This window comes from Oreochromis niloticus, linkage group LG18, assembly GCF_001858045.2.
Source record: "Oreochromis niloticus isolate F11D_XX linkage group LG18, O_niloticus_UMD_NMBU, whole genome shotgun sequence".
NCBI lineage: Eukaryota > Metazoa > Chordata > Actinopteri > Cichliformes > Cichlidae > Oreochromis > Oreochromis niloticus.
In genome coordinates, this window is record NC_031982.2 from 34,016,031 (window position 1) to 34,042,893 (window position 26,863).

General features: G+C 43.9%; 1 protein-coding gene across 1 annotated transcript in view; it reads left to right on the plus strand.

Annotated features, from left to right (window-relative positions):
* LOC100697840 (discs large homolog 1-like protein) overlaps positions 1–26,863 on the plus strand; it is a 104,742-nt gene that overhangs the window by 19,154 nt on the left and 58,725 nt on the right. Inside the window, 2 exon segments of the mRNA XM_013266627.3 lie at positions 2,366–2,529; positions 6,723–6,794. Coding sequence (XP_013122081.2) covers positions 2,366–2,529; positions 6,723–6,794 — 236 coding nt within the window.

Below are 26,863 nucleotides of genomic sequence, written 5' to 3' on the forward strand. Positions count from 1 at the left end.
TTCAAAGAATGTGATAGTTCGTCCCGGGTGAGGATGAATCTGCAGGTTAGAGATGTTGCAGCTCCACGTGGCACTGCTGTGCTCTCAGTGAGTCGTGGTAGAGGCTTTTATTGTGAAAGAGCAGAGCACAGGAAGCTCCTGAGTGCTCAGAAAGAACGTAGTTTATTTTGGACGGTTACAAAGCAGATAACACCATCATTAAAGGCTGCAGAGGCAACGAGCTGAGAGGCTGAGAAAACAGTTAACAGTTTAAAAAAATACAAGTTTGATTTTTGTCTGTGAAAAGCAGTCGTGTGTTTCTTTATGTGCTGGAAAAGCAGAGAATGGTCTGTGGGGGTGGGTCAGGATGCAGGTGGGTGGCAGTGGGTAAGATGGCGAGCAGAGCTGGAAGTTTGAAGGTGATCCGCTGCCTCTCGACAGGCGACGGTCTGCAGAGGTGGAGCTGCAGCAGCTTTTATTTGATTGGTTTGGATTGTAAATGTGGACCCAATGAAAGTTTCCACTGGGTGTAAAAGTAGGAGACTTTATGGCGGAGCTGCTTTTTGTTTTATTTATAGCACTCAAATGTGCCAGAGCTCCAAAATAGAGGCTGTAAAGCCACGAGGAGCCCGGAGGATGTTTGGAATTCCTCATTTGTCATGATTCAGCTTCCTCAGATCGATCCGGGCGCTGCACTCGTTTTACATTTTTACCGAGCTCTGTACTTTTTGAGGTCGTTAGAAATTTGTGTGGAAAGGGTTAACAGGCAGCGAGACGCCGCTGCGGGCTGACGGCGGGGAGTGCCAGAGATTTAAAGGCCAGTGGTCATCCCGAGGAGCTGTTGAAGTGGTGATCTGATGGTTTAGGGCGAAACATCTGTGCCGGCTGGGCGGTCAGCTGCCACGGCGAGCCAAAGAAAGCCCGTTTATTTTAGATCCGCTCGCTGCAAGCGCGCCTCGGGATATAAAAACAGCTCGCTGGATGTGGCCGCCAGGGCGAAGCTTTTTATAATAACAGCCTACTGTAAACATCTGAACGTGCAGTCATGATATCAATCACACCGTCAGTCAGGCTGAGTCAAGGAGGGAAAGCTGACGTTAGTCACTCGCTGCAGCAGTTTGACCCGCTGAGCTCAAAGTTGCATTATTTGTGGCCTCATCAGGAACGTCTGCATATAATAATGGATTGCATTTATATAGCACTTTACAATTCCACTATTCATTCACTCTCACATTCACACACTGGTGCAGGCAAACTACAGTTGTAGCCACAGCTCGGACAGAAGCGAGGCTGCCATATCGCCATATCGCGCCCCTCTGGCCAACACCAGTAGGCGGTAGGGTAAAGTGTGTTTCTCAAGGACACAACGACCAGGACAGAGAGAGCAGGGGGATCGAACCGGCAACCTTCCGGTTACAGATGAGCTTCCCAATCCCCTGAGCCACGGTCGCCCTTAATAAAACAACCAATCATATACATCCATACAGTGTGGCAGAAGCATGGACGGGCTGAGTATGCTAGTTTAGGTTAAAGTCATCGTCCTTGGAGACGTTTCATAATTCTTTAAAAACAGGACATTTGAAAAGCTCTGCTTTAAAACTGCTCATCTGTCTGATTCTTTTACTCCTGCTTTAACAGTGAAACGAGTCACTGAGCAGGAAGATTTCCATCTGAGATTCAGTGTTTTTTGTTTGCTTTATTCTTCATTGCTGTAAAAATATTCAGAGAAAAGTTTTCCTTGAGTGTGACAGGTGTGTATCAGTAGGTGACTCACCTGTGGAAACCTGATTCTGACCACTAAATTAAAGCGTGAGCACCATTTTCTGTAAAAAGATGAAGTTTTTATTGGCAGAGGAAAACCTCCAAACGTGTCACGTGCTGTACTTTTACTGAGCGTTAATGTCGGCCTGATGAAGCCGTTTCCTGTGTGTCACCTCCTCCTCATATTGAACAAAACTCGGGGTCGTGACCCTGACGAGTGTCGGGTCGGTGTTTGTGTTGCACTCTGGCCTCCCTCTGCCCGCTCCGTGAGCTCCGAGAATATTCAAATCTAAAATGTTTTACGCGACAGGAACCTTTCACTTCTTATCAAAGCTTTTATTGTGAAAAATTAGCAGAAGCTTGTGGAAACTGATCAGATTTCAGTTTTATTCTGATTGAATAAAATTATTTCTACTCTAATTACACCTGCGACCTGCGCCAGGGAGAGCAAAGGACGTACAAGCTGTTAGACAGGAAATGACAAAATGAATTAAACCGAAGGTTTATTTCAGTGACTGAACCTTCAAAATAAGAGCAAGGGAAGAGTCCATCAGTCAAAGATAAATAAAATAAATGAGGCTTAAAGCGACTCCATTACCAATCGCCTATCTCTCTGTCCTCGCAGATATCCAGGAGTTTTACGAAGTGACCTTATTGGACAGTCAGAGATGGGTGGAGTCTGCCAAGGGGGCGGACCCCATGGCGCCCGTCAACCTATGGGACTTCTCCAGCCTTCAAAGTACAACGGTGACCTCGGACACGCTGCCCAGCCTTAGCACCAGCATCGAGGTAAGAACTCCAGCTGCTGACAGCTGCCGCTCCACCTGTCAGGACAGGAAGTGCCACCAACACTCGGGTTCTTTTTCCTGCTTCCTGCTGCTTTGTAGCAGAGACGCCGACCGTTGGTAAAAATAGAAAACGGTAAAAATAGATCAAACCTTTCAGACCGCGCAGGATGAAAAGTGAAGCTGCGTTTGATTCGTGAAGCAGCTCGATGGACAAACTGACGCCATCTGCTCCCCGCTCACACTAAACGAGGAAAAGCAGGATTCCAGCCAGCACCGGCTCCTCGACGGGTACAAACGGGTCGAACTCCTGGTCACAGCATTTTTGGTTTGATTAGTTTGGGCTGATGAGCAACTCGTTTCACTGCAGCAATGATATTTCTGCTTGGAGCCTCAGTAAAAGCATCGGTTTTCTTCTTTCAAAAGAAAAATCACAAAAACTGTGATGAAACTATTTTATCCAGAACGTTAAAATTACAGGAGCTGAAATACATTTTTATGCATCTGATTTCCAAAAAGCCCCAGAAAATGACTGAAGTGCATGAATGCATCTTTAGCTCACGCTACGCTGAGCGGTTGTGGACGGTCGGTTCCTAAAAGCCAAGAAAAGCCCTCAGTCAGTGTGTGGATGCCTTCTGTTATCACTCCTCCTGCTCTTATTTTGAAATAAGAGCTGGGTCTTCCTGTCTTGTTTACCAGTTACAGCAGCCATGTCTTGGTATTTCCTGGCAGTGACAGAAACAGTCATCACTCATAAATGAGAGATGTAAAAATAGAGAATGACACGTTGGTATTTTGGCGTTTGTCACTGTAGAAGCCAAAATGAAACCTTCTTTTCTTTCCTGTTTACTTTTCTGGGCTTGTTTTAAATATAGACGTAACCACAGTGATGTCACCCTTTAGTTTTGTCTTCGGTCTTAGCGGTTTGGCTGCCACCATGTTGGTTTTTTGGAGCCAGAAGTGAACATATAGGTAGTTAAATGCTCAGTTACCTGGTAATGCTAGCAAGCTTGCATTCAGAGACATGGAGTGGTGCTAATTAATGCTAACATCCAATTTAAAATGTTATATTTCACTAAATCTGGAGCTCAGACTTCTTGGACCGTCTGTTAGTGCAGTAACCATACTGTTGGTCAGATGATGTCATTAAAACAGTCCAAAATAACAGCTCAAGCCTGGGAGCCAGCTAGCAGCTACGACCACCTGTGTCACCATTCACCTGTCAAAGAGGCCACGCCCCTAAAACTACAAACTGTAAACCTTTAAGCGGTTTTTGTATCAGGCTGTGAATTTTTTATTTCTGCTGTGAAGTCTGTGGGAACTCTCTCGCTGCTGGAGCCTCCGGTGGACATTGGAGGAACTGCAGGTTTTCTGTTGATCATGAATTAAATGTCGTGCGCGTCTGCAGCAGCTTTGAGCTAAAAGACAACGTTTGTGTGGGAGCACACGATGGCGTCAGATGTCCTTCACCAGTCCACAGGACGGTGATGATGATGATTTTATCAGATTCAGATCAGCAGCCTGAGGAAGAACAAACTACAGTTGCAGTTAAAGCGAGGAAAGTGAAAACGACGGTTATGTGTGTGAGCGCTCGTGGAGGTTCACTCGCCTCCCGAGGCCGAGATCATCCGAACTTATTAAAGGCGGAGCTGCTGGTTTCATCCTGTGCGTGTGTGTGTTCGACTCGCTGAGCTCGTGTGTGTGTGGGTGTGTGGGTGTGTGGAAGGCAAAAACCACCAGCTGTTTCCCTCCACATGATTTTTATCTAAACTGTCATCAGTAACACTTCATCACCATCTGGCAGTTTATTTTTATCAATAGTTTATTGATTGTTTGGTTATAAAACGACCAGAAAAGATTAAAACTGATCCCCTCGTTAGTCCCTGAAGTCAAAGTGAACTCGTTAACATGAATCCGCCACACTCGAAAATCCAAACGACGTTCAGTTTAAGGAAAAAACAAACGATTGTTGTTGTCTGATGTTTTTAAACATGCATCTCAACAATCAAACAGAAACAATGTTGAACATCAAACTGTTATTGATTGGAAATCCCCAGATTTAAGTTACTTTCTATAATATAAGAAGAACAAATTTCCTCCAGTTTCCAGTCTTTGTGCTGATCTGACGTAAACGTTTGTGAGGACGTTTAAACTTCTCACTTTAAAAACAGCCCGAGGTTTTACTGAAATTTCACTCTCGTGTTGATCATTGTGGACATGGCAGCTGGAAAACATCGTGAACAACTCACACTGTTCTCACAGTTGATCAAAGACATAATTGATCAATTGATTATTGGAGTCATTTTGCCTGCAAAATGGATCTTTGTGCTGCTTTTCTATTCAAATGTGTGTGTGCAGACCTGAGCACAGAGCTGCTGAACCCTCAAACTACAACTTGTTTTATTCCAGATGTTGTGAAACTCCAGAGTTAAAGCAGCACATCCACAGTCTGTAACAAACATCGGAAATACAATAGAGCAGCTCAATAAAATCTAACGTCACAGAACAGAAGATAAAATCACACAAAACCAAAACAAATGGGTCACGAAGTCAAATAAAATAAAGACTGAAAGTAGAACTCATGGAAAATGTTCAATATAATAGAAAACCTGAGTCTGCGGGTAAAATGGTAAAAAAAAAAAAAAGACAGAATAAAAGTGGCGACTCTGACGTTTTAGTTTTCTGACGTCTTATAATTTGAAACAATCGATTGATTATTGGTAAAAGTGAGAGATTAATGTCAGCGATCTCCATCAGTCTGCACGCTTCACATGCTTTTAAAGTTATTCTCAGTAAAGTTTCTTTTTTCTCTTCTTCCTGAAAAACGAGAGCAGAGGCGGCGGGTTGTGTTTGGTTGGTGCTTTAAATCCTGAGACCTGGGAGTGTTTGTGCGTCTGCGTTCAGCTCAGCTGAGCTTCTGTCTGCGGCACAAACACGTCTCCAAGATGTGATTTGGGACGTTGTGGTGAACGCCAACATGTGAAACGTGAAAGCCGGCGATTATGTTAGTGAAAACGAAAAGATGAAACCAAACGGAGCAATCTGCCTCCTCTGTGCGCTTCTTTCATTTCGCTCTAATCCCATGTTTTCATAATAGATGGGATCAGCCAGAAATTGGAGTATAATCCAGAAAATGTTATTTTGTGTCTTTGTATGAGATTGATTTTTTGGGAGGGGGTTAAAGCTGAAGTTTGCAGAGGTTGCCGTGGCAAACAGCTGGAGTCTGGATGTAATGCATCATTATTCCCGTGCTGTGCGCTCGGGCAGGTGGACGGAGACGTTCATCCGCTCACGGCTGGCCTGAGGTTAGCGTTCAGGGTTGCGAACAGCTGATGCGCGCTCAGGATTTACTCTGATGCTCGGTATGCGAGGTTAAGTGGAGGTTACGGTTCTCATCTGATGGAGCCGGCTAACTGTTTGTTTCCTCTCTTCAGGCAAAGCCAAGCCTGGATTTCCTGAGTGAGGCATCGCGCTTCTCACTTTGAGGAAGACCAAAAAGGAAAACGTCCGAATTTAAAAATGACGTGTCAGAGAAGCTTTTCCAGAACGTCTTTCGCCTTCCTGTTTGCTCGTTTTCTCCCGTCTGATCCAGTCTGTTTGTTGTCTGAGGAGCTTTTCCAGAGCCTGACTGAGCTTGTTCATCCTGGTTTTTCAGTCCTGTGCTTTCAGCTGTCCAGGACCCGGGTTTGGGTCACATGGGTGTAAAGGTGACCTGGTTGTTTGACCTGGTTGCAGTGCCAGGTGATCAGTACTCCGTCTGTATCCTCAGGAGCCAATAAACTGGCTCCTTATTTCCAGAACAGATCGAACGGGTCACGTGACTTTGTTTTCTAGACTGTACGTGGTAGATGTGAAGTCAGCCATAATGACCCTGGGAGTTTTCTGCCAGCCACCATAACATGCTGCTGCAGGGCGGGGACACGTGTCAGTGAGTGGACCTGTTTGGGTTTCAGTTCTTTGCAGATGCATGAATGAAGGCAAACATGCGTCAGTGTGAGGTGGACATATTTCACCTGATGATCAGCATTCAGAGATGGAGGACAGGGCGTATGCATCAACTTCTGTTTAGATCAGAGCACAAACAGGAGCAGAAACCTGACGCTGGCTGAGATGTTTGAACCTGCTGTGTTGTTTGATGAATGCTTTTCTTCTTCTTTCCTCTTTTTCCCGACTGTAAACGCTCATGCTCCCCCGTAGGACTCCCCCCTCCTAAACGAAATCCTCCACACGTTGGCGCAGGCCAAGCGCCCGCCTGGCTGTGACGGACAAGTAAGTACTCCCTGCTGTTGGTGGGAGGGGCTGTTGGTGTTGTCCACCTTCGCCGCATGTCCCATCCAGTCCTCGTGCTTTTTTTGGGCCATCAGAGGGTTGGGGGTCAGGGGTCAGGTTCGCCCAGACGGCCTCAATGTGTCGCTTTGAGTCTTTCATGCTGATCTGAGTTTGGATGAAAGTGAAACCAGAGCTGAAGTCTGAGGATCGTTGTTAACAGCGATCAATAAAACTTCATAAAACAAACTCGCAGCTCTCACCGACGAGCCGTGGCTTCATGGTCGGCGTTTGAGCTGTTAAAGAGCTCGTCATTAAATAAACTCTGACCTGAAGCTGCGCTCTTTTAGTTTTGATCCTCCATCTTCACGTCTGGTCTCACAGAGTGTTTAAATATTTCTATCAGCAGGAATGCGGCGGCACGTCGAGGCTGTCTGTGCTGTGTTCAGGGGTCGTGGGTTCATCGTGCTTCATTCGTTTTGGTTCATGTTGTCGGGTCTGAACGGTACACCTCCGGTCCTCAGAGCTGCACGCACACAGACCCACGCACACTAACGCACAGCTGTCACTGATGTGGTAAAAACTTTATTAACAGATATACATGAACAGCTTTTTCCTTCAGTCATTTAGAGTTTATACATCGAATCAGGTTTGACGAGCTTTTCTTTTCGCTCTGACCATAAATGTACAAAACAAGCAAAAATAAAAATGACACCATGTTTCACATTTAAATATCACAGCTAGCTAATAAATGCATGTGAGCTGTTACTCTGCGGTTATATGAGGTGCCTTTGAGAACAGTTGGTGCTTTGAAAGGCTTCACTTTACTGTAACAACAAACCTAAAATGTAACCAGTGTTTCCAACAGAAGCTCCGTGTGAATCAAAGTTAGATTGAAGTGATATTAAAATCATTTAAAGTGTTAAACCTGGATTAAAACTGGCCGAGGGTCTCAAACTAAAGCCAGATGAAATAGATCTATTTACCCACAGCACAATAGAAACACAGTAGATTTAATAGAGCTGTTCACAGCAGCCAGTAAATGTGTTTAAGAACATTTTACTGATGCTTTTAATCTCTTTAAATGATACAGATTAAAAATTCACTTTAAACTCAGGATACGGTAACAGAAGTTTGTTTGTTAGCACTGCGCAGCTGCATGCATGTAGATTTTAGTTCCTGTATTTCAGATCTGCAGCACATTTTCATTTACATTCATGTTCAAATGAATCGTAAATTGAAGTGAAACTCTTCCATCAGTTCATGTTTGTTTTTGATTGAATTTCACTTCCTTATTTTATTCAAACTGAGCAAATAGATGTTCAAACTTCACTGAATTCATGTCAGCATTTCTCAAATATCAGCTGATAAAAAGTAGCTTAGTGTTTGAAATGAGTCAACTTTACATTTTGAGCTGTTAGTGAGAGAGTCCATTAAAAACACTGGTTCTGACCCTGCAGCCAGGCTGAGCGCCTGCCTGCTCCCGACCCCTGAGTCTGCATGTGTGGAGCTTTTATTGTGAAGGAGCCTTGCGAGGCCTCCCTCAGACAGACTGGAGCTGTACTGGCGTTCAGCACCTTCGTGGTGGTGGTTCGTGTGGATTTCAGTTCAGGTTTCTGTGAGGCTGCGGTCCTGCGTCGCCTGTTCAGGCTCCTGTGTGTCTCATGCTGCTTTCAAATACCATCCTCATGTGTTTCTCAGTGTTGTACGTTTCTGAGCGTCGCAGGTCGTCCAGGGGACTTTCTGACCTCACATCGGCGTGACCCACTTATGCAAAATCTACCTGCGAAGCTTCGTCCATAAGCAAACATTATTCACCACAAGGCTGCAGCGGCTCAGAGCTTCGGCCTGGAAAGAGTTAATAATTCACACAACATGAAGCTGTGGTCTGAGGCTGCTGCTCAGTGAGAGTCAAACCATCTAACAAGGCTCACTTCACTTTTTATCCCACATTGTTTCACTGTCATCAGGCTGCAGGCAGAGAACACCTGCTAACAGGTGAGGCTTCTCAGCTGCAGTGGAAACAGACTGTATAAAACAGATGGACGTAGCCATCGCGGCATCACCTGTTTCATAGGCTACGTTCACACTGCAGGCGAAAGCGCATCAAATCCGATTTTTCTGACCCTATGCGACTCATATCCGATCATGGTATGACAGTGTGAACGGCACAAATCCGATCTGGGTCACTTTCGTATGTGGTACTGAATCCGATACATATCTGATGTTTTAGAAAGCGACTGCTGTGTGAACGGTCATGTCGCATTAAATCCGTCTTTTGCGTCACTGACACAAGACAGACGCCAATTATCGGCGCCGGAGAAGACATCGTGAACGCTTCCTGGCCATCCAGCATAGATGTCAGTGAAACTGTTGGGAAGACAACGTGAACATTTTATTTGTGCTGTATAATCTGCAGATTCTGACAGAAATCTGCAGCTATCCTTTGAAGCACCGCTCCTCTAAAACAGCAATAAGGATCATTATTAGGTTATTTACATTATTATGTAAATAACAGAATAATTTAAAGCAAAAATTGGGAAACGTAAAGTCCGAAGTCTTTATATTAAGGGCCATCAGTCAAACAATACTGTTTGCTCTGGGTCTAAACAGAGCGCGTTGTGTGTGACATCTTCTTTTGCGCATGCGGGCCGCTTTGAGCGTTCACACTAGAGCGCGTTTGCTGTCGCATTTTATTTGTAGTGTGAACAAGCAGACAAAAATTGAGCATTAAGACCTGCAGTGTGAACGTAGCCTTAGTGAAGTCTGGTTTTTGAAGCCGCAAACTTGACACTGAAGGGTACTGTATGCTCATTGGTTAATGACTTTCAGTCACAAGTTGTTAGCCAATGAGCATCTCCCTCTTTGTAGTCTTTTTAGGAACAAAACAATCAGCACTGTGTTGTGTTTAATGACACCTGAAAGCAGCGACTGAGACCATGAACTCATCAGGATCAGATGATCAGGCTCGAGGGTCAGAGGATTACTGACAGTCAGAGGAGGCGCCCCCTGCTGGACATTCAGAAGAATGCACTGGCTTCATTTTGCACAGCTGGAAACTGCATCCATCTTTTATTTACAGTCTGTGGTCTGAACCCACAGAGTCACGGCATCACTGCAGGAAGAGGCGGAGACTTGGAGAACTGTGAGCGTGTCCTGTAAGACGCTCATCGACCAATAAAAACACTGATGTGTACCTGGTGAGCAGGTGGTGAACAAGTGGTGTTTCAGAGGCGCTTTGTGTGACAGTCAGTGTGGAATAAAACTCACATCATCTCGACTTTACCTGAAGTGTTTCCACAGTGCTGAAGCTGCTTGGGCAGCTGGCTGTGCAGAGAGCAGTCACAGAGAGCTCGTATGTCCTCGTGTACCTCAGAATAACCAGCAAAGCTTTTCACTGTGACTTTAACTGATAACGTTCATGATGTGTGACGACCACGGAGCTGCTGAGGGGTTTAGATGTCCACGCCTGAGGCAGGTGCTGTTAAAGCTTCACTGCAGGGTTAAACTATTCTTTTCATATTACTGTGAAATAAAAAAAATCCAATGCTAAACACAGTTGTGGGCCACAGCAGCTCAATAAAGGTTTTTCAAACTTTTCTTCAGTGAATTATAAGACACGGCTCAAACATGCAGGCATGAATGCTTCTCTCTGCTGCTGCACGTCAGACATTAAACTGCTGCAGCTCATTTAAACTCTGATCGATCGCTCTGATGCTCTCAGCTGCTTGGAGAATAAGTACAAAAACACTAATAACCATTTCTCTTCAGGGCAAATGAGCTCCTCACTTTAACGTAAAGCCCGGCAGGCTGTTCTGTGGAAAATGCCACTCGCATCACTTCCTGTTCTGTGTTAATGTCGAGGTGTGAAACACGCCATATGATGATGATGACACGCATGAGACGCGACGCAGCTACATGACGGATTCATGGAGCTGTGAAAGATTCCCACCTGCCAAACGCCCACGCTGCCTCATCTCCTCCCCCTGCTCCTGCTCCTGCTGAGAGGGACAGTGGTGCTCCTCCTCCACCTCCACGAGCATTTGGCGTTGAGTCATACATGTCATCAGCAGCAGTTAGCGTGTTTTCAAACCTCGAGAGGAAAAGCCGAAGCACAGTCTGACTCAGACAAGATGAGTTTGTGGTCTCTTGTCGAGTAGGACGTCACAGCGCTTCAGGGACACTTTAAAACACACTGATGGTTACAGCGCAGTCATCAGTCCATAATTCAGTTAGCTGATTGATAGAAAAATTATTCATGAATCCTTTTTATGTAAAAATGTCAGACATACTGCTGTTTCAGCTGTTTTGTTTTTTTTTTAATTTCAGACTTTGTTTAATGTAGAAAATATCAGGGAATAGTCACATATCACATATCATATGTCATATATCAGTCACTATTTCACATGATTATTTGAGATGAAGAAATAACTGTTTTATTCTATCAAGTTGAAATTTATCGATATTCAAGTGAGTCTTTTTAGAGTCATGTTGCACTTGTAATAAAACGGTATTATTCACTGATAAGTACAAACTAATTTCAGCTCAGATTGTCATCTGCAGATATCATTCATGCTTAAGGAGTGCTCAGAATATCTACGTGTCATTTAGAACCTGCAGGGGAGAAAAATAATAATTGTAATGATTTCTCATAGTGATGGAATTAGAATTCACTCGAGACATTTACATCATATTTGAATCAAAACTGTTTTAGTTTTTTAGTTAGTTTTAAAAGTACAATACCTGATGACAAATGTAATTACTGAAAGGTAAAAATACTTGACTCAGTTCTTTATTACAGAATAAATTCAGATTTTAATTACTGTATATTTATAATATGCTAAATGCTTAAGCTACATAATTTAAGCTGCTCCAAAATGTATTATTTAATGTCTTCGTTTTTTTTTTTTAAGTGTTAAGTAAATACGCTGGTCTGCAATTACGCAATCATTACAGTACAGGTATTTAGTGTTGCGTTCAGATACACCCTGAAACTTGTATTTTTCCAGTCAAAACACGTTTCAGTGATCGGTTTGAAGTGAAAACTTGACTGGATAAAATTATATTATTAATTTCTATCTCCTGTAACCCCGCTAACAAACGATACAAACGTTTTAATAGTCCCGTGTTAATCTTTTATTGTCATAACTTGGAGGGAATGGGTTTTTCCCACAGCGCCTGAACGCAGCCTGTGTGTGTGGAGGAGCGGGGTTCGCTGAGCGCTGCTCCTGCTGAGCTCCGGATACGGTATGGAGGAGGACCGGGGGAGGGATGAGGTGGCTCTCCGGTGAGCGCACTCTCTCTCTTGGGTAGATTTCTGACCGCAGTCGGTCGGCGAGTGAGTGAATGTGAAGTATTAAGATTGGCGCCTGGCTGGAGTTCGCTCAGCAGGAAGGACAGACGGAGATGAGATGCTGATGTTCCCGGGCTTCACTCCCGGCTCGGAACGATGGACTGCATTTGTATTGTCACCACTAAGGTAACGCCTGAAGAAAGCTCATAAAATACCGACACACGCACACACTGGAGGGCGAGTTTAGTTAAGAGTGAGTCGGTGTTAAATTCGGCTTTCATCTCATCATTCAAATGGCTTTTTAATTAGGTGAAATTCCACTTTTTTCAAGGGTCCGCGCCTCATTCCCGCCGTTGGTCCCCATTAAAACAGCACCGCTCAGGAAGTGGTTAGTATCGATTTGTGACGATACATTTATAAAAGTAAGATTTCTACCAAAAATACTGCTACCTCCTAGTAAGTGGTATGTTGTCATTAATTGTGAGTCGATGGTAAATTCGTCTTGTATATTATAATAAAGACGACTTTTTATTCAGTAAAAAACTTACTTTTCTGAAGGGTTCGCGCATCATTTCAGCCTTTTATCCCCATTAAAGCAGCATCGCTAATGAACGGAGATTGGTAACCGGCTTTGATGACATGATGAAGCGGTGATTGTAGGGAAAGTAAAACCATTCATTTTACTGTATCATTGCCGAATTGAAGAAAAATTGATGGAGATATACAGCCCCAAGTCTTTTATTCTTACTCATCAGTTTCTTTTCTAAAAAATAAGGATTAGAAATAAATTTGACTTTTCCTAACGCGAGTTTGGCGTGACATTTTCTTTGCTCTTTGTGTTAATGTAGGGTCTTTACCGTACGATATAAAACGCCTTAAGGCAACAGTTGTTGTGATTTGAGGCTATATGGATTAAATTTAATTGGAATGTTCAGCCTTTGGTTAATTAAGCTTTCTCTCTTTTTAAAGTCGTACCTATTTTTGGGTTGGTTTATGATTCAGTTCCATCCATTATTGATTACTGATCAGGATAGTTACCAGCTGACTGTTTTCACTTTATGCTGGCAGTGTGTGGTGTCTGACTTTGAACTGAACACAGGCTTCTTGGTGTTTTTAGAGCTGTGAATGAAATGTGAAAGCATCCGGACCATATTGACCTTTTGATTGTTTATTTTTATCACATTATTAACATGTAATGTGACAGAGCTAATGATGCTGCGTGGGATCTGCTCTCTGCTTCCTGTGGTGTCACTGTAGCTGCTGAACGAGACAGAGCTGATTTTTGCACTTTCACATTTTTTTCCACACCAGTTGGAAGTCTGGAGCCGTCACCTTACTGAAGCTATTTTGAGCCCTTTGCGTTCCTGGACAGTCTGTAAGTTGTAGTTTCGTAGAGTCAGGGAAAGAAACTGAACATTGTCTGTTGAGATCCATGGAGTGTTTTAAATTAATTATGAGTGTTTTTAGGTGATAAATGTCTACCTGTGTCCTTGAGCATCATGGTCAACCTGAAGAATCCCAGGTTTATGTGTTACTCAGTGATGCACTTTCTCTTTGTGTCATAGTGTTTGGTTGTTTTATTGGGTTTATAAAAGGTACTAGGGCAAAAGCATTTATTCAGTTATTTATTGGTATTTTCAAACTGTAAAAACAAAACATGATGATGTTGTTTTAAACAAACATGAGTTTAAAAACTAAACGTGAACCATGACGTTCAGTAACAGAACATATCACTGCATGTATCTGGTTGTTAAACTGATACTTAAACACTTAAGGTGTTAGTTTTATACATTTTCGTGGTGGTGGTGTTTAGATGTGCTGAGTGCAGTCTGAACTCTGAAAAACGATGCGTATAACTGCAGCAGGGGGACGTGGCCTTTGTGCTGGGGTTTTCTCAGCCTGCCGCCAGACGCACCTTCAGAGCGTCTGATTGGTGGTTTGAGAAGTTTGACGGACGTTTGCTCTCTGAGTGATGACTTGTGTTTTCTGCCTGCTGGTCAGCGAGTTTTTCCTCAGAGGTGTGTGGGTCTAATCTTTGTTTTTAGTTCTGTAGCTCCTAAGCAATCATCAATCTCACAAAGAAGGAAGTGATCAAAGTTGCAGTGAGTACGTCACGTCCTGTGTTCATGAGATGATGACTTCTCAACCAGTCTTGTGATTTAAGGTTTGGCTGGCCCGCAGCAGTGGTTTCACGTTTTGAAATGGACCGTGGTGTTTCCTGAAGTTCAGATTTGGCTTTTTGAGGCACTGTCAGACTTCAGCCAGTCGCCATCTTTGTGCGCTGATGTTGCGGCTCCTGCCCTGGAAGTCCAGAAATACAGTGGCTTGCAAAAGTATTCGCCCCCCTTGAACTTTCCCACATTTTGTCACATTACAGCCACAAACATGAATCAATTTTATTGGAATTCCACGTGACAGACCAATACAAAGTGGTGTACACGTGAGACGTGGAACGAAAATCATACATGATTCCAAACATTTTTTACAAATAAATAACTGCGAAGTGGGGTGTGCGTAATTATTCAGCCCCCTTTGGTCTGAGTGCAGTCAGTTGCCCATAGACATTGCCTGATGAGTGCTAATGACTAAATAGAGTGCACCTGTGTGTAATCTAATGTCAGTACAAATACAGCTGCTCTGTGACGGCCTCAGAGGTTGTCTAAGAGAATATTGGGAGCAACAACACCATGAAGTCCAACGAACACACCAGACAGGTCAGGGATAAAGTTATTGAGAAATTTAAAGCAGGCTTAGGCTACAAAAAGATTTCCCAAGCTTTGAACATCCCACGGAGCACTGTTCAAGCCATCATTCAGAAATGGAAGGAGTATGGCACAACTGTAAACCTACCAAGACAAGGCTGTCCACCTAAACTCACAGGCCGAACAAGGAGAGCGCTGATCAGAAATGCAGCCAAGAGGCCCATGGTGACTCTGGACGAGCTGCAGAGATCTACAGCTCAGGTGGGGGAATCTGTCCATAGGACAACTATTAGTCGTGCACTGCACAAAGTTGGCCTTTATGGAAGAGTGGCAAGAGGAAAGCCATTGTTAACAGAAAACCATAAGAAGTCCCGTTTGCAGTTTGCCACAAGCCATGTGGGGGACACAGCAAACATGTGGAAGAAGGTGCTCTGGTCAGATGAGACCAAAATGCAAAACGCTATGTGTGGTGGAAAACTAACACTGCGCATCACTCTGAACACACCATCCCCACTGTCAAATATGGTGGTGGCAGCATCATGCTCTGGGGGTGCTTCTCTTCAGCAGGGACAGGGAAGCTGGTCAGAGTTGATGGGAAGATGGATGGAGCCAAATACAGGGCAATCTTGGAAGAAAACCTCTTGGAGTCTGCAAAAGACTTGAGACTGGGGCGGAGGTTCACCTTCCAGCAGGACAACCACCCTAAACATAAAGCCAGGGCAACAATGGGATGGTTTAAAACCAAACATATCCATGTGTTAGAATGGCCCAGTCAAAGTCCAGATCTAAATCCAATCGAGAATCTGTGGCAAGATCTGAAAACTGCTGTTCACAAACGCTGTCCATCTAATCTGACTGAGCTAGAGCTGTTTTGCAAAGAAGAATGGGCAAAGATTTCAGTCTGTAGATGTGCAAAGCTGGTAGAGACATACCCTAAAAGACTGGCAGCTGTAATTGCAGCAAAAGGTGGTTCTACAAAGTATTGACTCAGGGGGCTGGATAATTACGCACACCCCACTTTGCAGTTATTTATTTGTAAAAAATGTTTGGAATCATGTATGATTTTCGTTCCACTTCTCACGTGTACACCACTTTGTATTGGTCTTTCACCTGGAATTCCAATAAAATTGATTCATGTTTGTGGCTGTAATGTGACAAAATATGGGAAAGTTCAAGGGGGCCGAATACTTTTGCAAGCCACTGTAAGTTTAAGGCTCAGAGCGTATCCATGACTTGAGCTTCTCGAGGTGAAACGGTCTAATGTGGGTTTTAAAATATCTGCTGTGAAGGTGACAGAGGACAGTAAGACGCCATAGAGATGAGAAAGATGCCTCTAAAACCAACGATGGAGCAGAAATGACAGCAATAAAACAGAAGCTGAGGTTGGAACAGGAGGTCGGGTCAGTGTCCATGTTCTCTCTGTGGGAAGCGTTAAAGGAGCAACTGTGTTGTTCTGAAAGATGAGTTTCAGTCTCTGACCTTAAATCTGTTTGCTGGGCTGAATCGTTAGTGGCTGTATGTAAACGAGGTTAACGGTCCCGATGTGGCGTCTCCAGCTGGTCTGGGATCAGTGTCCCTGCAGGCCCTCATCTCTTCTCTGAAATCCCATTTCTGTGATCCGTGTCTCTCCTCTGATCTGAACCCCCGCTGCCTCATCCTTAAAAACTCCCTCCGTGTGACATTAAACTTAAAGGACATTTTTCTCCCTGCACCCGCGGAGCAGTGATGAAGAGTCCTCAGTGGATTTGAACCAGCAACCTCAGTGTTCCTGTTTGTTTCAGGCATCTCCTCCCCACACAGGAAAGGTGTCAGAGCCTCAGGTGTGTGTTTGTAGGGCAGCGCCTCGGCGTTGGCGCTATTTTCAGCTCCTTATTAACGACGAGCTGCAGCTCGGTGATTCAGCAGGACAAAGCACAGTCGGCTCGGTCTAAATACAGGAACACCAACAGATCAGCACTCGAGGAACACCTGAGGACATGGTTACAGGACGCACGCTGCCCGGGTGACTAAATATGTTACGTAACAACCAAAACCAGCGTTTACAGTTTGAATGAAGGTGGAAATTATCCACAGAGACCAAAACTGATGTAGGTTCAGCCTGTAAACATGTTTCTGCTGTAAAGCTGAACATTTCAACGTAGGAACTGAGTCACTGCTGGGGTCTCCGATTGGAGGTCGGTGCTCGGATCAGAACCTGGCAGCGAGTTCAGGTCCTGGTGGCTCATCACTGATAAAAAGTTTGCCGGTTTCAGGCAGTTGTGTTTTTAGAGGTTTCACGTGGACCTGTTGTTGTTCCTGGCCCCTCTTAGAACTGCTTTGCATGACCCACAATTCAAAACAATCCTCCTTTGTCTTCCTCCAGGCCTTGATACAGCCCCTCAGTTCATCCTCGGTCGGATTTAAAAAATGAAATAAATGCAAGAAGCACACAGTTTTTGTCTGATTAGCTTTGATTAGGTTTGAACATCTAGTGGGAGTGGTTGCTGTATCCCCTCTCTGTGACATCATTCAGATCCAAGAGTAGAAAAAACCCTGATAAACTGAGTGTTTTACAGCAGCCTGAAGCCTGATCATTGGAACACGACGTACATGACAGGAGATGAGAAAAATAAAAACATCGTTTTTGTTTATAAAGAAATACAAAAAATGACATAAATTGTTTGACGTGTATAAAATCTCTCGGCTGTGTTTCTCGCCACGCTGAAACCAGCAGTGCAGGCGCTCTCACGCAGATTCAGACACTTTCTGTCAAAAGTCTATTTATGTCGCCGTCCTCGCCCCCTGGAGCGAAAATTCAAGCACGAGATGATGTTTAATTTAATTATGACTGTGACAGGACGCGGCGTTTCAGCGTCTCCGTTACGGCGCAGTCATGTCCAGTTAGTCTCTATTTCCTTGTTGAGGATCTGAGTCTGTGCGTCCTCACAGCTCTAACACAACACTCACGCTGAGTGTGTGGGTGGGAAAGAAGTTATCCAATCACAAGTCAGCTCGTTACTGTGGGTTTAAACATGGAGTCGTCCTCACAAACAGAAGCATTCACAGAGCCGCGGTTTGCAGCAGCCGGAGGTCGGAGGTCAAATTGGCCATCTCCACTCTTTCCAGAAAATAACTGCAGCAGCAGGGGCTGATGGGAAGGCTGATCGGCTGCTACCCGCAGAGAAGCGTAACGAGCTCGTGCTGTCGGACTGTTGATGCTTCGATCAGCAGCTCGCCGCTGCGCCTGGAAACAGCCGCCTGAATTATTGATGATGGTTACGGGCAGAGCGAGGAGAGTGAACCTGCGAGGACGAAGAATTAGAAACATGAAATCATTCCTAGATTTCACTTTAGTTTATCTTTTGGTCGTTACCTTTGTTTTTACCTGTGTTCAATTTAAAATACTTTAATTTACGTTAATTTAAAAGCTTTTTATGACCATGATGGCGTTTTTTTATTTACGTTTTCACGAGTTTACTCAACAGTTTTCTCTAATTTTATATACTTTATAATTCTTAATGAATGTCGTTCAGTAACATTCATACTTTTAAAGTTTGCATTTTTAAATTATTATTTTTATGCTAAATAATTTTAATACTGAAGTAATTTTATATTTGTTTTAATAACTTTATATATCTGGGTTTTTTTTTTTTTATTGTAAGTTCTTTTAAAGTATAATTTAATTTTAATACTGTCTTAAGTACTTTCAGAGCCCGTATTGCAGTACGTTATGGCCCAGAGATGAATACCTGCATTAAAGCTATTAGTGATGATTATGTGCATAAACTACATCCTGAGCTGCTCGGAAACACTAAACCTTCTGACCCCAAACCTTTATCGGTAAAGCAGGTCACATGACTCTGTGCGGTCACATCTGTCACACGGTCGTGAGACGCGGTTTATTTTCTCTTTGCTGTAGTTTGACAGGACGGCAGCAAATATTCACACAGATGTGCTGATGTTCAAGCGATGCCTGGAGGAGGAAACAAACCCTCGATGAAAGCGCAGAGTGGAGGTCAGCGCGACTACAGTGACCGTACGCCTCACGCATGGAGAGATGTGAAGTCGGGTAGTCGTGAGGGTGCTTTCATTAAAAAACCATTTAAGCACTAATGTGGATTTTATTTATGATAAAAGGTTTCAGTTGAATCAAAGCTTTGTTGGTGATCGGCTTCAGAAATGCGTTAGTAGTTGTTTAGTTTGTTCAGTTTTGGCTGTTTACTCGTCTGTGATTTGTCTGCTGTGATTATTGCAGGTTATTTATTGGACCGACTGAAGCAGAAGCTCATCTTCTGCCGTTAAAGGTTTCATCTTTATTTCCTTTGGTGTGAACATCTGACTGGGATGAAATGTCGTTCTTAAAGCCGCCATCCCGCCTGCCTGGCGGGTGACGTGGACACCCAAGTTTGTAAATGCGATAACTTGAGAGCGAGGCGAGGGGGGTGCCTTAAATTGAACCATAGGTGAATCTACAAGGATGCTGAGGGGTAGCACTGGCCGCCACCAGTGTTTTTACCCGCTGTTGCACCGTTCCTTTGGCTGGAACGACTCCTTACGTGAGCTGGTTTCTGAACAGTGATGGATTCATCACATTAGTTTCACCTGTTCTGCTCTAAGCTGGTGGTGTTGACCCAGCAGATAAACCGTGTGACACGTCGTGTCGAGTCCAGCTGTGACGGTCGAAGCTCCGCACAGGAAGCTCAACAATTATCTCTCCCCTCGCTGTAACGGCGCTCCTGCTGTGAGTGACGTCGAGGCGCCGTGAGGAATTTTTAATGGCTGTGTTTGCACTGCAAGAGGCTGATGGGCCCTGAAGGAGGACACAAGCCGAGAGGAGCAGCCATGCAGTTTAATAAAACACTCACACTCACACACACACACACACACACACACACACACACACACACACTCACGCGCGCACACACACACACACACTCACGCGCGCACACACACACACACACTCATGCACACTCAGCAAGCTGGCAGCAGTCTGCAGGGAGGTGAGGAGAACAGAAGGAGAGGTTGGAGAGGAGGAGGAACAGAGAGGATGCTGGGAAGCGTGGGCAGGGCGCTGAGATGAAAACAGAGAGGCAGAAGACTGGCTCTCACTTCTGTTTGCTTTCTGTACGCTGCGACCTTTGACCTCTGCTGAGGATGCCATAATCGCGTGGCACCACTGGGAGTTAAATTGGCAGGTTTCTTAAGAAGGCTCTCTGTGAGTGAGTGGAAGGTTCACACTGATGCTGTTTAATAAAATAATCTTCAGGTCAACATTTTAATTGTTCTGCTGTTTCAGTCTGTGGCGGAGTACCTGCAGAGCACCTGGCCTGATTCAGGACTGTGTCCGACCCTAAAAACAGCTGTGCGACACATTTATCGCAAAGCTTCAAGTTAAGGCGTCATCTTTTTAAGAAAATGTGTAGCTTTCATTATATGACTGTTACTGTCACACGTCTGACAGGTGCAAGCTATCCACCTGTCAGTGCTGCAGGGCAGGTGGACCAAAAGTCATGAGCTTGACTGGGATCACAGCAACAAGGTGTTTGTTTTTGTTTAACCACACCACCCCTGACACCATCCGCTGGGCTGAGGCACCCAGATTCACCTCATCCTGCCAGATGTTGCTCAGGTTGTTTGTTTCAGACGTGACCTCTGCTGGTTGTGTTACTCCGGGTATCAGTGCAGACTCTACCCTGTGTCACCAAAGACAGAAGCTGCGCATTTGTGGATTTTCAGTTTAAATTCTCACTTGGTTAATGTTGTGCTATCCACCCACCATAACACTGAGTGCTAGCAGCCGCGGTGGAGCATCAACTCAGTCGTTTACACATAGCAATGAGTGATATCGCCTGCTTTGAATAGTGGACATAAGGTGATATCAGCTATCTGCTAAAAAGTCATTCATTCACATAACGAGACAAAAAGGCTGCAACAGCATCAGATTTTATTTTAAAAATCTATTTTTATCAGTTTTTCTGTTCCTGTGTAAAACTTTGCTGTTTTCTCTCTGATGAACAGACTGAAGTCAAACAGATGATAAACACCCGTCATTAACTGTGACGTTTGTGCGTCGCTGTCGTCCACGTCTTTTATCACTTTGATGGAAATAATCTCTATTCTTCTAATTTATTCTCACGAGTCTGCGGCCGTTTCTCTGGATCTTTGTGTTTCTCTGCTTCAGTCGAGTTTCTGCTCCTTGTCCTCGTCTCTGTCGTGTTGGAAGTCTTCATTAGGCTGTGGTTAAACATGCTGTTATTGTACTTAAGAGCTTGATGCTTTGCTCTGCAGGCGTTTTTACAGCAGAGGAAGATTTCCTCCTCCTCCTCTGATCCTCTGCTCCTCCCGGGCTTCCCCCCTCTTTCCCCCTCTCCCTCCATTTGTATGCATGCTGATGGAGAATCTCTGTGGTTTCCCTGCATATTAAACCGAGCTGTCATATCTCTGCTGCACTGAATAATAGATTTTCCCTCTTTGTGTTTTAGAGAGAGAGGGAAAGATGAAGGAATAGAGAAGGATGAAAACACAAAGAGCAGAAGGAAAAGAAATGTGCAATATGTTAACATGATTCATTTCCATTATTAAACAGATCCTTTTATAGTAGCAAAATCACAGGACAAATGTTGAATTTGGAGAGTAAATGTTTGATTAAAGCCACAGAGCTGCAGCTGTTCCCTTCATAACCACAAGAAAGAAGGAGGAAAATTAATCAAGTAATCGTTTGACTTATTTATGACTCCAAAATGGAAAATTAATCACTTGGTCCAGTCTTTCCAGTGTGAGGTCTTTGATTTGTGTTTGATTTCCGTTATTTGGACGAAGAAGGACATTTTAAGGGTGAGCCAACTTTTAGACCAAAAGAACTAACAGATTAATCAAAAACTCTTCGGCCAAACATAATTTTTACCAGCTGGGGTTGGTAGACACTGCAAAATCTCTTAAATCTGCTCTCTGCAAACATATTGCTTCAAATAAATTAAGGAGTATAAATATAAGAGGGGAGAGAAATGATAGATTCTTTACTTTTACTGTACAGCATTGAAGGAAATCATAAGAGCTAAATATAATACACCGTAAGTAAAGTACAAGAGCTCTACTTCAGTCTGCTTTTAATATATTTGGAGTTAATGCACTCAATCAGACCTTAGATTTGGACCCGTTATAATAAATACAGGGAGTGCAGAATTATTAGGCAAATGAGTATTTTGTCCACATCATCCTCTTCATGCATGTTGTCTTACTCCAAGCTGTATAGGCTCGAAAGCCTACTACCAATTAAGCATATTAGGTGATGTGCATCTCTGTAATGAGAAGGGGTGTGGTCTAATGACATCAACACCCTATATCAGGTGTGCATAATTATTGGGCAACCTCCTTTCCTTTGGCAAAATGGGTCAAAAGAAGGACTTGACAGGCTCAGAAAAGTCAAAAATAGTGAGATATCTTGCAGAGGGATGCAGCAGTCTTAAAATTGCAAAGCTTCTGAAGCGTGATCATCGAACAATCAAGCGTTTCATTCAAAATAGTCAACAGGGTCGCAAGAAGCGTGTGGAAAAACCAAGGCGCAAAATAACTGCCCATGAACTGAGAAAAGTCAAGCGTGCAGCTGCCAAGATGCCACTTGCCACCAGTTTGGCCATATTTCAGAGCTGCAACATCACTGGAGTGCCCAAAAGCACAAGGTGTGCAATACTCAGAGACACGGCCAAGGTAAGAAAGGCTGAAAGACGACCACCACTGAACAAGACACACAAGCTGAAACGTCAAGACTGGGCCAAGAAATATCTCAAGACTGATTTTTCTAAGGTTTTATGGACTGATGAAATGAGAGTGAGTCTTGATGGGCCAGATGGATGGGCCCGTGGCTGGATTGGTAAAGGGCAGAGAGCTCCAGTCCCACTCAGACGCCAGCAAGGTGGAGGTGGAGTACTGGTTTGGGCTGGTATCATCAAAGATGAGCTTGTGGGGCCTTTTCGGGTTGAGGACGGAGTCAAGCTCAACTCCCAGTCCTACTGCCAGTTTCTGGAAGACACCTTCAAGCAGTGGTACAGGAAGAAGTCTGCATCCTTCAAGAAAAACATGATTTTCATGCAGGACAATGCTCCATCACACGCGTCCAAGTACTCCACAGCGTGGCTGGCAAGAAAGGGTATAAAAGAAGAAAAACTAATGACATGGCCTCCTTGTTCACCTGATCTGAACCCCATTGAGAACCTGTGGTCCATCATCAAATGTGAGATTTACAAGGAGGGAAAACAGTACACCTCTCTGAACAGTGTCTGGGAGGCTGTGGTTGCTGCTGCACACAATGTTGATGGTGAACAGATCAAAACACTGACAGAATCCATGGATGGCAGGCTTTTGAGTGTCCTTGCAAAGAAAGGTGGCTATATTGGTCGCTGATTTGTTTTTGTTTTGTTTTTGAATGTCAGAAATGTATATTTGTGAATGTGGAGATGTTATATTGGTTTCACTGGTAAAAATAAATAATTGAAATGGGTATATATTTGTTTTTTGTTAAGTTGCCTAATAATTCTGCACAGTAATAGTCACCTGCACACACAGATATCCCCCTAAAATAGCTAAAACTAAAAACAAACTAAAAACTACTTCCAAAAACATTCAGCTTTGATATTAATGAGTTTTTTGGGTTCATTGAGAACATGGTTGTTGTTCAATAATAAAATTATTCCTCAAAAATACAACTTGCCTAATAATTCTGCACTCCCTGTAAACTTGGTATGAATAGATTTGTGTTAATGTTGGATCTGTAAAAGAATATATTTTGTTTCTGTGCCCCGTACACCGCACAGCTGCATGAAAACAGGCTCCACCGTCATTCAAACAGCAATAACAATAAAAACACGAACTAAAATAGAAGCACAACTATATGACGTCTTCAGATTTCTTGTTTGATTCACTTTATGTGAAAAAAAAAAAATGTTACGTAACGGGAACGTGTTTAGGAGGCTAGGTTTATGATATGTTTTTGTTTTTTTTAAATTAAACTGAATTTGGTTTTATGTATACAGCTCCAAATCACATCAGCAGTCGCCTGAGGTTGCGTTATATGCTGTAAGGTAAAGACCTGACAATAATGCTGTTGAAAAACATGACACTGTCTTGAGAGACAGCTGTGAGGTTTTTGTTAAATGTCCGTGCCCCATACACCGCACAGTCACACAGTCTGGTTGTATTAACATTTGTCGTCAGTCCTTGGGTTTCCTTTCATTAAAATGTATTTTTAGGTTGCAGCAGACTGATAAATGCAGGCACCGATGAGCAGAACTCAGTTAATGCTGGTAGATAAATTAAATTGGAAGAGCATGACAAATTAGTGAAAAAATTTGCTTCAAATGACAGGAAGCAGAGATTTCTTCCTGTGCGGAGCAGGGAGGAGATTTTCCGTGATAGGAGTCCCGCGGGGATCAGAGATCGTGATGTTGGACGGCAGGAGGACCCGAGCTGCAGACTCCGAGGGGAATCCCCTCTCAGGGCAGTCTGGTAGTTTGTGTCTTTGTTTTCACGCCGGCTCTGACTCTCTCAGTGCTTGTCGTGGCCGCTGTCGGAACAGGAAGTGGCGGCCTTATTGACTCACTCCAGGGCTTTCCCATAGAGAGCAGATCACAGAGCTCCGGCTTCCTTTGCCTGCACTGCGCTGAGAGCTTTTCCAGCTGCCACTTTCTCCTAAAACGTGCCGCGAGCCTCGGCCTTGCTGCGTGTCTGCAGCCTGAGCTGATCTCAGGTCAGACTTTTCCCTACCTGGAGGACTTCCTGTGGTCCGTTCAGTCTGTTAATTATGCTCGTTGAGTTAAATTTCAGTTATTATTCAAAGAGAATGGATTGGCGTCTGCTTTATATACCTTTGGGTTTGACCTGCTGGTCAGACAGAAAGTGAAACATTAAATGAGGGCACTGCATGGAAACAGTTTCCTCATGTTTGACAAATGAAACGGTGGATGACATTTAAAACTTTAAAGTTTCAGCGCTCACAGTCCACTGAGTCTTTACACTCACACTTTTAGGTAAAAACTAAACGTTGCAGATCCAGAATAATCTTTCTTTAATATAATTATCTGTTAATCTGGAGCAGCTGCTGGTTTATGTCCTCACACGGTCCTCTGACGTCTTTTATTTATTTAACATCTTGACTGTAAACCAATTGAAAGGCTGCACTCAGTATTGGTTCCAAATAAAGATGACGTGGGTTTCTTTAATGCAACTGTCGATGATCTCACTGGGAAGCTAAACATTGGCTTCTTTTTTCAGGAATAAATCTGCTTTAGAAAGCTCTTCTGTCTGCGATTGTTTATGCTGATTTACTTTTGTCTCCTCAGGTTTACTCAGATGATTCAGACTCGTTTGACTACAAAGTCTTTGACTCACCACAGCAGACTTTTAGAGTTTAGCGGGTTGGTCATCACGGACCGCTCGCAGGAAGCGTCTCTGATCTGTTCTTATCTGTATATGATTCCAGTTTATCTTCTTCCTCCTGTGTGCTCGGGTTTTGACAGACATGGGAAAAATACGCCTCACTGACGTCCTTGGACCAGGAAGTGTTTCCAGATGTTAGATGTGAACTTCATTATAAAAAGAAGTGTCGCTGTTTGCTTTTTAACATGTTACAGGTCATAACTGTTAAACATGCTTGGAGCTGATCGATAATCTTCACTGATCAGCTGGATTACAGTGAATAATGCATATCTTTAGATTTAACTTCACAAACATGAGTAACCATGTTTGATGTATTTATTGTATTAAATGTTGGTTCGCTGCTTGTTGACCACAGATGGACCTAATCGATCGTTTGATAATTAAGGATATGTGTTTTTAAAGCAGTAATTCTTGCAGCTTTACTGCAATCTAAAGTAAAAGTTTGGGTTGGCGGCATTTCATGATCAATATTTATTGGTGCAGTAATGCAGGATAACGCAGCTGTTGTATTACGTGAGTCTGTTCAGTTTGTTCAGCGTATTGTGTGCACGTGTGACCCGACAGCCAATAACTGTTCTCTGGAGAGGGCTGAGGAGTCTTTATTTTAAAACCTGTCTCTCTGCTGCAGCATGGGAGCACAGAGGATTGTGGGCAGGGAGTGGCGCTGAGCCGCTGCAGATACGACAGAGACGCGAAGATGCGACCTCGGATGGCTCTGACGTCCCCCCCCTCCTCCTCCTCCTCTCTCACCTCAAGGCGACTCCTCGCCATCTGGGTCGACACAGGCACAAGAAGTCACTGCCAAACTGTCATTTGGGACAAAAACACTCGCAGGCAGACGTCTTAGAAACGCTGAAAGAAGGGGCGTGGCCTCTGAGGTACAGGTGAGACAGAAACCCTGGATGGTGATCATAGTTCATGAGCAGATGAAACACGGCAGTTTGTTGGAGCTTGTCTTGGAGGGATAAGGAGAACACAGCTTCACAGGAAGTTATCAAACGTGTGGACTTTTATTTATGAAGGAGCACGTCGGCCCCAACACCATCAGCTGTCATTGGATGATGATTGGTCAGCTGGTACGTGGGGAGTACGTGTTGTTTTTCATCTATAATTAGTTTGTTCTTTCAGTGCATATTAAACTATTAACGGTGTGTTATCTCTGATACACACATCACTGCTGCTGCTGCTTCTGGGAAATGAAGGCTGGATCACGCTGTATGAAAGCTTTTCATTTAGTTTGGTGCATCAGTGCCTGTTAAGCTGCAGCGCAGGAAAGGAAACTTTGGTGTGGCTGAGGCTGTGCTGCCCCCTGCTGCTGGTTTGTGGCGGTGCTCGTTTCCTGCACATTGATTGGTCTGTTCCAGCCGGGGTTTAAAGTTGGCAGAGATTTTTAAGATTTCAGTCCTGTTTGCTTAGAACCAGCCGCTGCCAGCAGTTCTTATTAACACATTTTGGGGGGTTTAATGTTTGTGGTTGAGGACTAGGAACGAAAACAGTGAGCACACAGCGCAGGAACGTGCTTATGTTTATTCTCGGGGTCGTCTGCTGGCAGAAGACCAGCTGATCGGTGAAGTTTGTCATTTGTTCTGATCTGAGATCTGCTGGAGTCGTGTTTTAGGAGTGTTCAGATTTTGCACCCATCAGTGTAAAGCTCTCGGTTTCTTAGT